This window comes from Embiotoca jacksoni, unplaced genomic scaffold (genome assembly GCF_022577435.1).
Source record: "Embiotoca jacksoni isolate LCO1_2020_lvr unplaced genomic scaffold, fEmbJac1.0.p SCAF_20, whole genome shotgun sequence".
Classification (NCBI taxonomy): domain Eukaryota; kingdom Metazoa; phylum Chordata; class Actinopteri; family Embiotocidae; genus Embiotoca; species Embiotoca jacksoni.
The window spans coordinates 181,807-199,530 of NW_027185341.1; the positions used below are offsets into that span (position 1 = coordinate 181,807).

The window sequence follows — 17,724 nt, forward strand, 5'->3', positions numbered from 1 at the left end:
AATGAGAGCACACCCCCATGCTGTCATGTACAGTATTTTTTTTTCCTGAATAATGTGTATTTAAAGAAGCATCTCTATGTCTCCTTCCCTCTTTTTCTTTTTTATGTCTCTTTTTCAGGTTTTTTTTTCCTCATCACTTACTTACAATTCATAAAAATGTGTATTAAGCAATACAACTAAGTCAAGTAACAAGGAAATGCATCATTACCCCTGCCGAGGTGGTTACGTTTTCGATGGCGTTTGTTCGTTTGCCTGTTTGTCAGCAGAAAAACTACCTGACTGATTTTCATGAAATTTTCTGAAACGGTGTAGCATCAGCTACGGAAGAGCTAACTGTCACTGGCTGGGCTCCAGCTTCATATTGGGAAGATGGATACAAGCACGGTATCAATCTTAACTACTTGTTGTTGAACTATTCTTTCATATAAATTTAAATTTCACACCCCAGGAATGAAAGTTGCTCTGGCAAAAACATTGTTTGGATATTTGCAGGCCAGTTTGATTTGCCATAGGCCAACGATGATATGCAAAAAAATAAGCAGGTTGATGTATGTTGGTTTACTGACACAGTATCCTGCATATTGTATGTTTTCACAACCTTCCCAACTCTAAAATTAACATCACATAAACTGAAAAAACATTTCTAATCTGCAGGGCTTGCGTTGAAGAGAGGTAGATACGTTGTTGTTGTTGTTGTTGTTGTTGTTTTTTTTAACAGAAAGCTGTCTCTGCTGTCAATGAGAGTTTGTGCAGTGATAACATTTCTTCACCACTTTTCTCACTTTCACATTGTCCTTGCTCAGAGGTCTGCTCAGCCAACTCGTGTTCTTGGACTCTCTCAACAATGGTATGTGTTTGGTCAGCCTTGCTTTTGACCTCCAGGCTGAGGAGAGCTGAGGATGTTAATTATCGCACCTCAGAGGCTGCCTGAATCATAGCTTTCACCTTTGATGGTGAGCCAGGACTGTACGGTCACCTCCTTTGTTCTTAAAGGCAAGGCGAGATGAGAGGCTGCGTTATTTTTCACTTTTTTCCCCCCTACCTTCTATTTCAGCAGCTCAGTAGAAACTTTTCATCTTTATCTTGAAAAGATAGAAAATGACATGAACCACAACTCTTTGATTTTCATCTCAATAAAGCAATAAAGAAATAGTTTAAAGAAAAATCCAGAGACGTGGAACAAAAAAATTGTATGTACAAAAATCCAAAGCTTTCAAAGCCGTCTCCTTTAAATGGAATGGAAGAGATTTACTCTCTTTTCTTCACCACATCTTCCCCAACATTGTTTTCTGCAGGAATTTCTGAAAGCGCACAAGAGGCCGCTTGACCACACATGTGGCCCAGGCTATGTAGACAGACAGAAGTCTGGCAGCCACAGAAGTAGAGTTCAGGAGATTGTGGAGGTGTGAATTATGTAATCTTTGCAAACTGATCTCTCTCACGTGCGTGTGTGCGTGTGTGCGTGTGTGTGCGTGTGCGTGTGTGTGCGTGTGCGTGTGTGTGCGTGTGTGTGTGTGTGTGTGTGTGTGTGTGTGTGTGTGTGTGTGTGTGTGTGTGTGTGTGTTAGGGTGTGTGAGCTCGGCGGCTGGTGCAGTGATAGCTGCCAGGCTTTGGCACTTAATTTTTTCAGGCTACAAGAGATGAAATGCTGAAAGCCCCCTGGGGGTGCAGGGTGCACAAGGTGATCGGGTTCACCAGTGTTCACCTGCCCTGACACTGTAGTCAGTTTGACCTTCGATAAGGAGATCAGAAAAGGTGCGGTGTGTGTTTTCTATCTTTCTTCCTCTGTGCCTTGAGAAAGTTGATAGACAACAGACAGCCTGTCCATTATTTGCCTAGGTGTAGTTTCTCTTCCACTGCAGCAGAGGCTTGGAAAACTGGGATCCAACCGCAGCTGTTTGGGAATGGACAGGAAACCCCATTCATCCCACCTCTCTCTCTGCTGCGTCATTCAACTCTGAAATGATTGTATTATGGTGCACAGTGCACATTTCAAAATACCCTGAGTCCTAGCCCACCTACTTTGTAAACTTTCATTATTCTGAGGCTCCCAAAATGCCTTTGCTGCAAACTGTGGACAGATAACCCTTTAACTTTGTTTCTTCAATCTAAAAACAACTACCAGCAGTCAGAATTCTTATTATAATGCAGAACAATTTGCTGTGAGAAAGTGTCTGAGAAACTGCTGACAGCTCATTGAGCTATACGACACCTTGTACCCGCAGTTGCTTTCTCTTAACCCCAACTGACATGTTATCCAATCCAGTACACACCTCTCAGTCCGCCACACAGATGGATGGCAGGCCCTGACACTTTGTGCCTGGAAGTACTCAAAACTGTAAGCATTCAGGGGGGGGAGACAAAAAAAGGGAAAACATCTTGACACCGAGTTGACGCGCTGATGAAAGTGTGTCTGCATTCACCTCGGTGCTGCGCTCACCCTGTAATCGAAGACCAACCAATTATTAACCTTACTTTGCGAGGAGTGCTATGTAATGCAGAACGTAGCAATGAAGCAAAACACTATTTGCTTGTCATGCCTGTCTTTAACTGTAAGGTTTCTTGTTTTTGATGTATTTATTTGACAATTGCCTCAAGGGTTTTAGGAGGAGGATTAGCTGAAGCCACACTAATTCACTTGTGGCTTGAAGATATTTTTTGCTCTGTGGTTCTGTGAAAGTACTATTATCTTGTCTGTTGAATAGTAGTCAAGGGAATTACAGGAGCAGGTCATACTTTTGATAATTGCACTGTTTTAGCATTGCTGACCGATAGTTTTGCAACTAATTATCACAAGAATGTCCATTTAACTATAGTGTTTATTTTGAAACGGTGGAGTTAAACAGTCTGATGAAGCACGGGAAGTAAACAGTTATTGTGAATAGTAGGTGGTACTGTGGGTGATATTCTTTGTTTGGAACGAATTTGGTTCAAAACTGTCACCAAATGTCACAACTGCCGTCTAAAAAAAGGGTTTCTTCAGGAGATAAAAGTGGAGACAAGATGAACGGATATGATAGAAGGAGGATGATGTGCCTGTGGAGCTAGTTTATCAGCCATATCACACAGCTTGAATTTGTCCCGACAGAAGCATGGAGCTCGCTGTTTCTGCTCAGATAAACTTTGATAACCCATATAGTTTAAATGTCAAAGATTTAAACTACTCAACAAGACTGATGTTTATTCCGTTAGATCCAAAGAGGATGTTACATGTTTTAGATGCTAAATTTATTTTTCGGAAAGTTTGCTATTCCCTTGTCTCCATTGGTTTTGGCATGAGAATAATGGAAACCGACAGCTTTTTACTTTTTCTATTTATGGACTAATTTACTGTGGTTATTTGCTTTTTAAAACTTTCCTAAAAAAAGAAATAGCAGGACATTTTTGGTAACATGGTTGTTCCATCTTGGATTTTGTGTGTGGGTGTGAATTGTAATCAGATTAGTCAAAGCTGTTGATGTAAACCTCACAAATTGTATTAGCTGCTGTGCTTGTGCTTTAGAGGACATACAGTGTCTGTTGGTGGAGCTGATGGCCTGAGGGAGACGAAGATAAACAATGTTGTGTTGGCACTGTGCGGAAATAATGTTCGTGCAGGCTGTCATTGAGATGGGGGAGTATAGGAGAAACAGTGCAGGAAGGATATTGTGATGTAACCTGAAAAAAGTTAAACAATGAATCACTCAAACTGTTCTTGTCATTACCTTCGTTATGCTGGACCTGTTTTTTTTTTTTTTTTTTAATTTTAAAATTATTATTATTTCAGTTAGATTTATATAATTTATATAAATGTTTGTTTATCTGCAAAATGTTCAATTTTGATGTGACATGCTCAACACAAACGCATAAATTTGAAGTTGAGGGCATTCAATGATCTCCAATGTTGAGCAGAGGTAAAGACATTTAGACAGTGTGCCTCCGTCAAGGCAGGTCAAATGTCAAGAAATCTCAACATTATGTGAACACAGCGTACACACAGACGGCAATTAAACAATGTCCTATGCCTACTTTATAAACCAATAGACTTTCGTTTACCTCTTTTTTTTTTTTTTTTTTTTTTTTTTTTTTAGATCAAAAGCGGTAAGACAGAGAAGGAGTGCCAGCAGCTGCTGCTGAAGAGCCTGCAGTACCTGGAGCGCTACATTTACCTCATCCTCTACAACACTTACCTGCATCTAGAGAAGAAGGACTCGTGGCAGCGGTCCTTCACTCTCTGGATGGAACAGGTAAAGGATCTCTTCCCCGCTTCCACCGTTCTCTACTCTTCTCTACTCGTCTCTAATCGGTCTCACAGACTTAAATAGAGAAGCATTTCATATATTGTCAATGCAGTTGAATTGCTTCTTGTGACACCAGAGCTAATAAATTAACGACAGAAAAAGTAGGTTTTTTTTTTTTTTTTTTTTTTTTTTTTTTATAAATAAGGTGGACAAAGAAACAAAATAAGCAAATCAATAAGTAGTTTAACAGAAGAGGCGTTGTTTGATATCAAGCTCGATAGAAAAATATCAGAAAAGCCCTGCCAGCCTCACCACATGAATGCTGGATGTGTGCTGTATTGAATAAGTCATGCGGTGCCTTCAGACAGCGGAGAAGGGTGAAAAGGTCTGCTGGTGGTCTTTGATACTGGAGCTGTTCTCACCTTTATTTACTCATGCTTGGCAGACAAAAAGCAGAAAGAAGCAAATGAGCAACAGTTTTTTTTTCCTTTTCTACCCTCTGGTAACGAGCTCACAATGTGCATGAACTGAGTTTCATTTGGGTTTTCCTCCAGGAATTTAAAAGCTAGTTCTGGTTCTATTGGGACCTCGTTCTTCTCACGCTGAACTTCATATTATTAATCGTTTGGCCAGCTGCGCCCGTACAGTAAAGTGGAGAATTTATGTGCATTCCAAACAAATGAGTAGTCTGTAAGTGGTACACAACACACACTCGCTCAAGCACACACTGCAATTAAAATGTATGTATGTTAAAATCACATGGCGGTAAAAACGTAAGCAGTTTGGCAGGTTGACAAAAACACATTTCACTGTGATCATTTAATGCCGCAGCCCACAGAAGGAATTTTAAATATTATTACATGCTGTGAATATGCATTATATGGTTTCATTTACATTATTATGCATTTGGTTTTAATTAAAGGTATTAGCCGTCTTGTTTTTATGCCAGCTTTGCAGTATGCTCAGCACAATCTCGGAGTTTACTGCAAAGATTTTCTAAATTAAGGAAGCAGATTTTTTTTACCACAGAAACCACAGGAAAGAACTTTATTCGTTTGATTGATTTTATCACAAGTCTCAGACACTCTATTTATGGCAAATGGAGATTCCAAACAAGCCTTTCTCATTTGTGGACTTCAGCCTGCAACTTCACAGCCAGTTTCTATTCTTATTTGCGAGCAGACGGTCTGGAGAAACACGCCCAAGGGGTCCTGGGATGTTTTGGAAATCGCTCAATGAAAAACTTGTCCTTCTTTGTCCTTATAGAGGTGGATTTAACTCAAAGAAAAAACGCAGAATTCCAAAATAGACTGGAACAATAGCTGTGAAAACAATTGTCACAGAAATATGCGCGGTCAATTGAGGCATATTCTTCCTGTTATGAATAGCAAATATATGTGGTGCATCAGGGTGACTCTAATGGCCCAGTTATGCCATGAGAAAATACAGGAATGCTCAAAGAGGACAGGCACACTCTGAAAGCAGGCAATAGAAAAACACATTAAATCATTATAACATTATATCAAAAAGTCATCAATTTATTTAATCATATACTTAAGGTATCTCTTTGTTTTTGCTGCTTTTAGTCTTCCTCTCTTCCTACTAAAAATGTATACCTGTGAACAACAACATCTGGTCTGAGCTCTGCATGGGAGCAGTTTTACTTACAGTAGCCATACTAGAAACTGTCAAGTGTGAAAAGGCCATTAAACCATCAAGCGTGAAAAGGTTATTAAAAATCATTGTTTGTGCTAAAGCTTTTTTCCCCATACAAAATTCACACCATTTAAAAAAAAAAAAGAAAAAAAAAAAGCTTTCACTTTAAATATCTGTATTACTTTTCTTTCTTGTGTTCGACTGTATTCACACAGTCTCCTTGTGTGAATACAGGCTGTATACAATCTATACTCTCCGCTGTGTTCAAGAAATTGCTGTTTAACAATTCAAAGCAATTGTGTGCTTTCACCTCAATGATTTGCGCGATTAAAATTACTGTGTTACACATTTATACAAACTTCCTGTATCAGTTTCAAAATACAAGGTGACAAGATGTTCTGATGCGTCTGAGGGAAAATATTCGGTGCGAACAACATGAACTGTGGCGTGGTGACACTTGGGTTCTCCGACATGACGACGTGCCCTCTCACAGCACACACCAAGTGAAAGTTTCACATCCGCTGCAGCACAGTCGTTGCTGCCCAACACCCATACTCGCCAGATTGGGTTTCCCTGCTACTTCTTCGTGTTCCCCAAAAATTTGACACAAACTTTGATGTTCACTTTCTGGTCAAGTTTCAGGTGCATGGAGAAATTGCAAATGCACCAAAGAAAATGTTTAGATTTGTTTGATTGAGCTGTGGTCTTTTTGCACTGCACCTCCCACTGCTCACCCGTCACACACTACGTGTAACCCAGAGAAAGATGCCGCCTTAATTGCAATTACAGTCAATTCTGTCACTTATTACAGCCATGTCCCTTTGTTACACTGTACATATAAAACGTTTGATATTGAGCCGAACCACTTCGACTCTGAGGGGAGACGGTTGCTGTTGAAACCGTTCTCTTTGCCGACAAGGGTACGATTAGGTGTCATCTGAAAGATAATTTCAGTCTGATTGATTTCTGATCCAAAGAGAGATTCATAGAAAGGACAACAAAGATGTCAGATGTCAGCTGCAGCTGTGAAAGAAGTAATCTTTTTTGCCCTGTGTCCTCTGTTCAAAGATCACTTAATCAAAAATATTTGTTTCTGAAAAACAGTCAAACAGCAAATATTGTGCAGAAAAGTAATAACCCTGATGAATTCCTCCACCACCACCACCATCAGTATTGCGGTTTGTTTACTGGCCCAGTTGCAGCAGAATCTGGCAATGGTCCAACCAATCTGACCCAAACAGCCCCAGGGCACAATCATTAGCCAATCACCAGTGACCGTGGCAGGATCGTTAATGACAAACCGTGTCGCCAGGGGCTGCGTTCGGGAGTCAGCGCCATCAGTGGTCCTGCTTTTGAAGCCATGGTTACACAACCTGCCAGCTCTGAGCCTTACAGTCTGTCCTGCTGTATGCATGTGTGTATGTGTGTGGACTAATTTGATTACTACGGCCAGTAAAAGCAGGGCCACGGTGTTCTCAGTCATGCAAGACAGCAGCCTGTTCCAGCTGATATGGAGTCTCGGGATATTTTTGGCCTTTATGCCTCTGTGTACATACTATTTATTTCTGTAAATTCTTTTAGGGGACTTTTAGATGTTTTGATTCTTATCCATAATGCTCTCACCTTCAGGTGAAGCATCTCCTTGGTCAAATTCATTCTGCATCATGACAACAACCTCAAACGCGCACTGCGTTGCTGGATTCTTTATGCACCCTCCATGGCTGCGCGTTTGAGGTTGTTGTCATGATGCAGAATGAATTTGACCAAGGAGATGCTTCCCTGAAGGTGAAGCATTATGGATAAGAATCAAAACATCTAAAAGTCCCCTAAAAGAATTTACAGAAATAAATAGCTCTTACAACCACATTGTATGCACACTGGACAAATATTGTCCCGAGCGTCATTAGCCCATGTTGCCTCATGTCCATGTAGTGAGATCAGAGCAGAAAACATCACAGGAGTTATTGGAATTGAAATACATGTTTGCTAATCCAAAACGCGGGCCTTTACACAATGGCAGGACTTGTGTACAGTGCATACCACAGATGCCTGCAGGAGAGGTACCCTATCAGTCACTCCAGCTGTTTTGATGTGTGGCACAGAGGCCTCCCTGTCCCTCTGCAGCGGCCTGGTATGTGCAGCCTTTGAGATAGCCGACTGTGGGAAAGACCAGCGCCTCCGACGCTGCCCTGCCCCCCCCCTCCCTTCCCTCCACCGCTCCAGCCACCTAATGAGTATTGGCGTTTGTGATCTCTTCAGCGCAGCATGAAAGATATCTGTTCAACAGCCCTGCTCACTGTCACCCAGGAAGCTTGTCACCACATAGCAACGTCTTCAAGGCCATTTAAGGTCAACAAAGAGAGTGGGATGCTGCGATTCAGCCCCAAAGATCAGATCTGTTTTCGTTTGTTCATGACTTTGTTTTTCAAAGAGATGCAGATGTAATCTTGAGCTGTGCCACATTCATTTCTCTTCAGCTATTATTTTCAGCACAGCAGCCCCCAGGGAAGCAATGAGAAATGTAGATGTTGCAAGATTTCCATTTTAATTTTACATGCAGAAATTGCAACAAATTGATTTTTTTAGCTTCTTTTATAACCGGTCAAAATGGAACAAAAACAGTAGGATCATCTTTCAAATTGTTCAGCAGTCCATTATATAGTTTTAGCGTATAAAGTAGCATTAGCAAACCCTATCCTACTTCGTAGGTACCATTGTTAGGAAATGCAAAGGCCTGCAGTATTTAATCATTTTAGGTAATTCTAAGTAACAAGAGATGTGAAACGGTCATGCATTTTTATTTTTTGTTTCAGCAAATGCAGACCAGGGGTCTGAACCGTAGACTATATATAGAAGTGGATGTAGCTTCAGAATCAGAAAATGAGGCCGATGAGGAAAAGCCTTAAGCTGCAATACCACCGAGGGCCACTAGAGGTTGTATATATATTTATAAAATGTTTACTTTTAATTGTAGGGAAAAATTGGGAAGCTTCTTGTCTGTTATGTTAGAAAAGTTGTTAAAGTCCATTTACCATTTGAAAAATGATTGTTACAATGAATCATGACATTGCTTTTAAATTATATCACCCAGCCCTATCTCAAAGCACTTCTGTTTCTAATTACACCCTCCCAGAGCTGCTAAAATGCATGTCGACTGTAAGTTAAATTTTATGGAGACAGTAAGCTAACTGTCCCACACTTGGCTGACTCATCTGCAAAAAAAAAAAAAAGAAAAAAAAAAAGAAGCTTTGTGTGCATGTGGTTGGTGGTGGTTACTGTGGAAAAAGTTCACTATGGGTTCAGAGGGTTGAAAGGAATATCTAACTGAAAATGAGTTGTCAGAGTTTCTCAAAACATCCATACAAACATGTCAAAGATCCTTTTTGCAGCATAATCACTTTCACTGTGGACCCAGATGGTTTGTATGTTCAAAACATTTCTCGCTTTAAATTTTGAAAGGCTGACTTCAGAGGGCAGGACTGCAAAGAGGCAGAATAGTAGGATTTAGAGTCATTGATCCAAAGAGGTAAATACTCTTTCTGGTTTGGAGTTGAAGTTAATTTTGTAGTCTTGTGAGAAACTTCTTTAGATACTTGTTTTGTTTTTTTTGCCCGGTCAGCATTGAAATCCAAACTTCCATTCTGCTTTTAACATCTGTGAATCCCACCCGACTGCAGCTGGCATCCACTGTGACGGCGCAAACTGCCTCAGTGGATACACAAAGGATCGATTTTTTTTTTTTTTTTTAATTTTATGGGGTGTCTCTTGAACAGTGTTGGAGGAAAATAAAGTCAACAGGATGTCAACACCCTCCGCTCTGGCTCCACAGAGATTGCATGGAGTTATTCTCCATCCCCATCATCATCTTTTGGGTCTGTTTAACACGATTTTTCACACCCCCTCTATTTAGACAGCCGGGCTTTGGAGAGGATGAGTCAGGTTACCCATAGCTTCTCCTGGGAGTCACACTCACACTGACTAATGGTTCCGCTGCACGAAGTCATTTGTTCCCACCTCAGGGCTTGAACAGCAGCATCAAACACAAACATGGATGTACTGAAAGATACATGATTGCATGCATTTTTTTTCATAAAATGCTGCATTAAGACAGGACAGTAGAAGCTGCATGATCACTTCTTCATCGTGAGACAACTTAGAAGACCGTGTAGAGGTTTTAAAGTTCGAGCTAGTGTCGACTGTACAAAGCAAAAGTTTAATGTTACATGATATCTATTGTAAGATTCGATTTTGCACGGTCAGCAAGTAGATAATCCAGACCACACTCTGCGGTGCCTGTGTTTATTTCTGCACAAAGCTGGCCAGCAAAGCTATAATCATTGTTAGTGAAAGGGATAGCTTGATACTAATATTCCTGTTCATTGTTCCAGTATGTCTTCCTCAGCCTTTAACCTGACAGCGCATTTTTAAAAAGTATCCTGAGCAGCATTTACAGGATTACCTCACAGCCTCAAGAATATAACCACAATCATATTTTTCGTTTTTGTAAAGTATGAAAGTGCAACGTATGAATCCCACAAGTGATGCCCTCATTCACCCCGGTCTTTATACATTTCTTCCTCTCCTAAGGCAGACGAGGAGGCTGCAAACTCTGGAGAGAGGAGAGAGGTTAACTTGGCAAAGTGTTTTAGGCCACGTTACCTCCACTGAGTCATTTCCTGAACATCTTTTAGTCTTACAGACCTGCACATTATATATCCTCAGCTTGGCATCGATACAGGACTCGGTTGAAGCACCAGCTAGAGATAACTCAAAAAGATTTCAGCCCATTTGTGGGGCACACAAGCATTCAAAGAGACTGTGATGTGAAAATCGATACATGGTTCAATAGAAATAAATGCATTTGAGAGACTCTTTCTCATGATTTGACTTCCATAGTTGATTATATACTCTTTAAAAAAAAAAAAAAAAAAAAAAAAAATTATGTAGTGGTTCAATGTTGCAGTCCAGCACAGAGAATTGAAGCCTCTCATGCAGAGTAAACTGGACAAGCTGTGGCACTTCTAATTGGGTATTCAAAAGTTTTTGCTGGGAAGTTGGTGACAGCTCTTTTCTTTTTCTTTTTTTGTATTTGTTTGTATTGTTTGGCTTTATGGACAGATGTTTCTGGTTGTCCATGGTGTTTCCCATCAGTCCTATGGTGTTTGACAGCCAGAGCAGACCATGAGTCAGCGTGACCTGCTGCTTAACACGAACACTGAACTCTCTTGAGGCAAATCTCTCCATCTTCCTCTCTGTCCTTATTCATTCAGTGGCGATTCAGAGACAGAAAAACGGAGGTACTTACATTGTTTCCATGGTGGTATTACAAGGCTGCTCCATTACTTTACCTTAGAGAGGTAGTTGGTACTTCAAGTTCACTAGCAATAATCAGGAATAATCAGTGGTAAACATTTTACTATGAAATCATTCAAATTTCCTTCAAATGGATTCTTTTTTTTCTAACGTAATGCTTTTATCCAAAATATTTCACAAAGGTGCTTTTGATTTACCAATTTATTCACACACTGGTGGCAGTGAGGCCAGTGGCTTTCTTGCTAACCATTTAGAGAAACAGGGGTTTAGTGTCAGGATACTTCAACATATGGACAGGAAGAGACGGGGATTGACCCACCATCCCTGTGATTAATAGACGACCTCCTTTGTCTACTGAGCCACAGCTGCTCCTTAAATGGCTCATGAATGTTGTGTAGTAGGAGCAACATGCTGAGGCACACTCGTCATCAGGTTCAATCAGTGCAAATGGCAGCTCAGAAACCGTTCATATGAATGTCCTGGAGTCAGGATGATATCATTTTCACTGATTGTATAATAATCAGGAAGAAATTTAAAGTGAATCATTTCCACACCAGAAGACTCAACAGTTTCTGAGATTCTAGCCTGGTATTACCAGTACAACACTCACTGCGTGAATACATGGGTCTGACCCGAGCAGCGACCAACCATGACATCACCCACTGGTTTGTGAACGGCCGTTATGAAACCTTGAGTTCGGATTATGGCTGTTGCCATCTTGCTATTTTTGGAGACACACCCCAAATACAGCGCTTTTTGAGGCCTAATATCTAATTAATGATGGGGTTATTTTCAGGATGATCACCAGAAAACTAATAAGAAGGAGGGAGTCTATAAAAAGACACCATAATGATTTGTGGAAAAAATGTATTGACTTTGTATTATATGAGAGAAGTTTAATGGGAGTCTATGGAGCCAGAACTTTTTCGGAGCCAACCCCTAGTGGCCCTCGTTAGTATTGCAGTTTAACGTACTTTGCACTGACCCTTTTTTTCTGATCCGGAAGCTACGTTCACTTTTATAAACAGTCTGCGGTCTGACCGAACTCCACTGAGGATTGTTTTCAGTCATTGCATCTTAATGGGTGTAGACCAGGCCTGGCCAACCCGCGGCTCCCGAGCCGCATGCGGCTCTTTGCCTGGTTTCATGCGGCTCTTACGTTCATATCGAAGTTTGTGTTTTGTTTTTTTCTTTTAAAATCTTTTTATTGATTTTGCAAATACTTTAGACAGAGAGGTAGGACAGGATTACCCCTCCAAAAAAATTGGGATATACAGAATAGTACATTCAGTTGTAAGTCTCTTGGAGGTCGTGTTTGTGTTGTTTTTAATGTGCGTGTTCGCTTCGCTTGAGTTCAATACGGTATTTTCGTCAAACACGCATGTGCGTGAGATGAAAATACCGCAAAGTTTCCCAGTAGGGGCAAGATCATCTGAGTAAACAATTTGTGTCCAGTTCACTCTCAAAATGGCAGGAAAAAAATGCACAGCAAAACGAAAATATGAAGAAAGAAACAATGATGGCTGCATTTGCGAAAGCAAATCTGCCCACACCGAAACTAACCGCAATAGCCACGGATGGAGCGCCGGCCATGATCGGATCTGTGAATGAGTCTGTGTTTTCTACCCTGAAACACCTGAAATCAAAGCATCGATCTGTTCTGACTGACACCCATGTGGAAGAATTGCTTCAAGTGGCAACAACGGAATACAAGCCAGATTTGAAGAAGATTGTTCAAGGCAAGGAATGCCAGAAGTCCCACTAAGCAACATGCATAGTAAAAGAAAAACGCTATTGTAAATTATTATATTTTTGTTTGTGGACTTGGTTGTGTGTGTGTGAGACAGTGCACACAATGTTCATTGTTGAAAATGACTGGCCTGTGGTCTTAGTACTGTAGGAGTCAATTTCTGTCATTATCATGTTGGTGTGTGACATTTACAATAAATCTGGCTGAGCAGAGGTGTGTGTGTGTGTGTGTGTGTGTGTGTGTGTGTGTGTGTGTGTGTGTGTGTGTGTGTGTGTGTGTGTGTGAGGAAGGGATGGGGTGATGTTCATGTGTGCCCATGTGTATGATGTGGCTCTTTGCGGTAACACAGTAAAAAATGTGGCTCTTAGTCTCTGACTGGTTGGCCACCCCTGGTGTAGACTATAGGTTAATTTTGAAACTTCAACTGGCAACTCTGCATTGACTACCATGTGATGTGGGTCGCATCAATCAGTTGCCAAAACAAACGCTTGACCTGATGATGTAACTATGACATCATCAGTTATTTTTTCAGGCTTTTAAAAGCTCCCCCTCAGGCAAATAAGGACATTACAAACCAAAAGTACTGTGAACAGTTGACACAACTTTTTTTTCAGTGTTTGAATCATTTTTACTTCATGGTGTTGATATTTTTACTGAAGCGAAACCTCTGAATTCTTGTTCGACCACTTCCTGTTGTTTCCAAAACCGCAGTAGATGCCTATTGTTCCAATTTAACAGCTGCACATGTAGAAAACTGCCAGATAACATGCTTTCCCTCCAAAAAAAAAAAAAAAAGTGACAGTCGGTGTGTTTGTGTGGTCATGATGGACAAATAAAAAGAAATGCCTGGCTGGCTGTGTTGCCTGTTCATTAACATTTTGTGTGTTTCTGTGGTAGGTGGCTGCCCGAGCCGGAGTTTATGACATCCTCAACCAGCTGGGCTTCTCTGAGTTTGAAAACCCGAGGGACACGCCGCTGGCCAGGCTGCGCTGCCGCTGGCAACAGCAAAACATTCAGTCACTTCCTTTCCGAGGGGAGTTCATCTGAGAGAGGATCAGTGTGAGCGCACCAAAACAGTACTGTGCTTTTCAGAATGAAAGACATTTACAGTAACATTATTATGCCTTCTATATTTAACCCTGTTATGTATATTTTCATGTCATCTGTTGTTTGTGTTACTGCTTCTTTCTTTTTTTTCATACTCACTGGCAATGTTAACATTTTGTAGCTGTTTTATTATTACGCTTTAGCAAAATGTTGCTTCTGTATTAGAAGTTGAGGTTTGTGCCTTTTCCTTGCCCTTTTTTTTTTTTTTAATCAACGGTAGATACAGAAGTACTAATAATAAGTTTTTTCAGTTCATGGTTTAAAAGAAAAATGTCCTCACTTGAGAGCCTTTTAAAACTTCTGTTGGAGCACAACAAGAGTTAAATGTTATGGAGGAAAGAAGCAAATTCCACTGTGTTGTCAGCCAACAATTTGCATGTCACAACTATTTGCTGTTGTGTGACCTGATATTTTTCTCGAGTCGTGACCTTTTCTTCTCAGCTTAGCGGCTGCCCATTTGTTAACTCAAGGTTTTTTTTGAGAAAAGTCCCCGTGTACATATGAAAGCTGTTGTTATTTAAATGTTAATGTGTCCTTGATTTTTTTTTTTTTTGTGAGAAAATTCATCCGAGTGGATGATTTTGAGAGGAGTGTCGCGCGAGATGCTGTTGGTCAGAGTTTCTTTTGCTGCAGCGTAATGGCAGTAATGTGTCCCTCCGTTGTACCTGTTTATTTTTTACATTTAATTACATGATACAGGTACTAACATGTCAGGAATTGTTCTGTTACATTGTACTTTGAAGCTGTTTATGTGTCTTTGCATTTGCCATTTTTAAGCAGCATTGCACCAATGCTTAAAATTTTTTGTTTTTTTACTGCAATTATTTTAAATTCCTCCTAAATCATCACATCACGTTAAGGAAGCAACGTCACCAACCCGGAGACATTTTATAATGTCTATTCTGCACGTACATTATTGAATTGGCGGTTATCATCACACTTGTGTCCCAAACGTATGGGCGAGTTGAGGCCTACTGAACCAACTAGTAGGCTCGGTTCAGTAGGCTGTTATTTATGACCGTTGGACAGTAGCAGCTGCAGGCGTACTGGACCTGTGTTGTCATGGTAACAATAATAAACGTTGCTAACCCTGCAACACAGTCACAGTTTTGCTGCATTTAGGCATCAAAACTAATTTGGTTACATTTACAATAAGATCATGGTTTTGGCGAAACAAAGTATGTCATTTGCGGAAGTTCTGTGATGTAAATTGCGCAAATTACGTACATTAATTAACTTAAATGATACATTTAAGTTCAAACTTTTGTTTTCCCACGGGACAGGAACAGCGGTCGCCTGAGTGAAAAACCTGTGTGGGAACCATCCAGCCACACCTGACCTCATCCCTACGTGGACTTTGTCACTCTTTATATTACATAACCTTACTTTCTCCTTAACTCCTGTAATAATTATTACGGCCACTAGAGGTTGCAATAAATGTAACTTGCAAAGCAACTTGTCTACTACAAGTTGCAGTTTGCCCAGTCTGAAGTTTGGAGCCATGACATAAATGGGTGATGACAGCCTCCTGAACCTACCAGCAGGTTCAGCAGGCCCCTACTAAGCCCATACATTTGTGACAGATGCGTGATTATAACCCCCTATTTAATAGTCAGAAACGTCGGTGCCAGGTTTCACCTGATCTGACTTTCAAACAATGCCACTCGCCTCGCTGAAAGTTCGTGCTACAATTTGAGTGTAGTAGCAGCTGATGTAGCTGTTAGCTTCAAGCAGACATGAGTAGGGAGCTGCAGAGTCATCCTCCCGAAGAGCTGTGCACAGATTTTGATTTAAAACAAGTGAAGTTTTTCCCTTTTTTATGAGTGGCTGGCACAGATTTCATGACCCCTGCCAGTAAACACTTTCTGTAACGTCACCAGTCTGTCAGCGGGAGTCAAATTATACCTTTGACTGTAAACATATATAGTTCAAATCAGCAATGCCTGCAAACACTTGTATGTAGAACTTGGAACAAAAACCAATTGGTATCAATTGATGAGGGTTAAATATACCCTTACATAACTGCACCTCATGTTGGTGACATCAGGGGAAGGAAACAAAAGCTGCATGATTCACACTTCGGAATAATACGATATAATTGCATTGTCATTCAAACAGGGCGATAATTACAGCAATGTTTTCCCTGAACACATAATCATTGTTAAGCGTGCCTACGTTTGTCAAATAACTTGGCTGTACAGTATTTGTTTGAGGTCCTAACATTTCGAGTATATTGTTGCTCTTTAATTTGCTAACATATATTTAGTTGCAAAGTAAGTTTTAACTTAAAATGTGCTTTAACTATGAATCCTGCCTTAAAACCAGAAAGATAAGCCAGAAAAATAAGAAAAACCCTCCCTCCAGATGCCTCTCATTCCTGTTTGTTCCTTTCTGTCAGTCTGAATCAATTATACAGGGTCCAAATGTTTTGATGCTCTTAAGTGAGCAAAAGGATTACGATGATTGAAAATGGACTGAATATTGAAAAATATTTTTTATGTTTGACTGAATTTCATCCTCGTGATATTGCATAATACAAGCACGCACATGTGCAGGTGGTAATAACACCCTAATGTCTTAGCGATGCTCTTAATGTTTTTTTGTTTTTTTTTTACATAGAAGCAATGTGTTAGCTTTTATTCACTTTATGTGCCGTCTATTTCTTTTTGGAGGCTAAAATAAATAATTCAAATAGATTTAACTGCCTGTCTGTTTTTGGTATCATTTCACTGTTGCTTTTTATGAAGAGAAAAATAAAACCGAGCCATCTGTGTCAAGGATTTGGATTTGGTGTGTGGGAGGATTTTCTGACCCATACATATTTTGCGCACAACTCTCTTTGCTGTGCTGTTTTATTGAAGTTTCCGATTCTGCGATGGAGCCAAACGATTGTCTCTTCCCTCCTCGGCTTCCTTTCTATTCTCCTCCTTATCTCGGCATCATCTTTTGCTCCAGATATGCACCGCAAAGAGCCCTCTCGTATATCCGCGCGGCCTCTTTGTCTTGTGCCGGTGCCAACCTCGGAGAGCAGAGCAGGTTATGAGCATCGAGCAGCATACATTTACAGAAAACAGATGATTCATTGTTGGGATGAAATCTTAACATATTCCATACACAGTAATAAAGAGCTTAGGCAGATCAAAAGACTAATCTGAGTTGCCTTTTGATGTGGACAGGTAAAGTCTTAATTAAAAAAAAAAAAAAAAAATATGGTCACTCTCAAGAATGGAGGGTTGTGTGAGGATTAAAAGCCACCGGCCGGCACATCAGTGAAGCGCACTTGGCTTCGCTGGCCTGCTTTGAAAGGCTGATATCCCAGATCACTTCCCGTCTTGTAAGTGCATAGCAGGCTTATCTTTGGGAGCACGGAAGTTGTTAGGATTTTATCACACCACAGCCTATCCTGGATTATTGTAAATGGAAACTAAGTGGTCCAGATTGAAACACTTTCTTTATAGTTTGTTACACTTGTTTCCCTTTTACATCATCTTACTTTATGAGCTCATTTATCCCTCTTTCTTAGAGGCACTGCAATTTATTGGGTACATTTGCCATTACGCTTCCATCGGGCACTGTGTCTGTTTTCTGAATTTCTCTATACCAACAGAGACAAATCGGTTAAAACAACATGCGGATGTGGAGAAGGGCTATTCAGTTGCAGCATGTGGCCAACTTGAC

General features: G+C 40.5%; 1 protein-coding gene across 10 annotated transcripts in view; it reads left to right on the forward strand.

Annotated features, from left to right (window-relative positions):
- The window catches only part of pald1a (phosphatase domain containing paladin 1a), a 49,027-nt gene extending 32,285 nt beyond the window's left edge, over positions 1 to 16,742 (forward strand). For all 10 annotated transcript variants that reach the window (XM_069155393.1, XM_069155398.1, XM_069155396.1 and 7 more), the window contains exons 19-20: positions 4,071 to 4,226; positions 13,837 to 16,742. In XM_069155393.1, coding sequence (XP_069011494.1) covers positions 4,071 to 4,226; positions 13,837 to 13,986 — 306 coding nt within the window. In that variant the 3' untranslated portion in view covers positions 13,987 to 16,742. The remainder of the gene's footprint in view (positions 1 to 4,070; positions 4,227 to 13,836) is intronic.
- Positions 16,743 to 17,724: the final 982 nt, after the last annotated feature.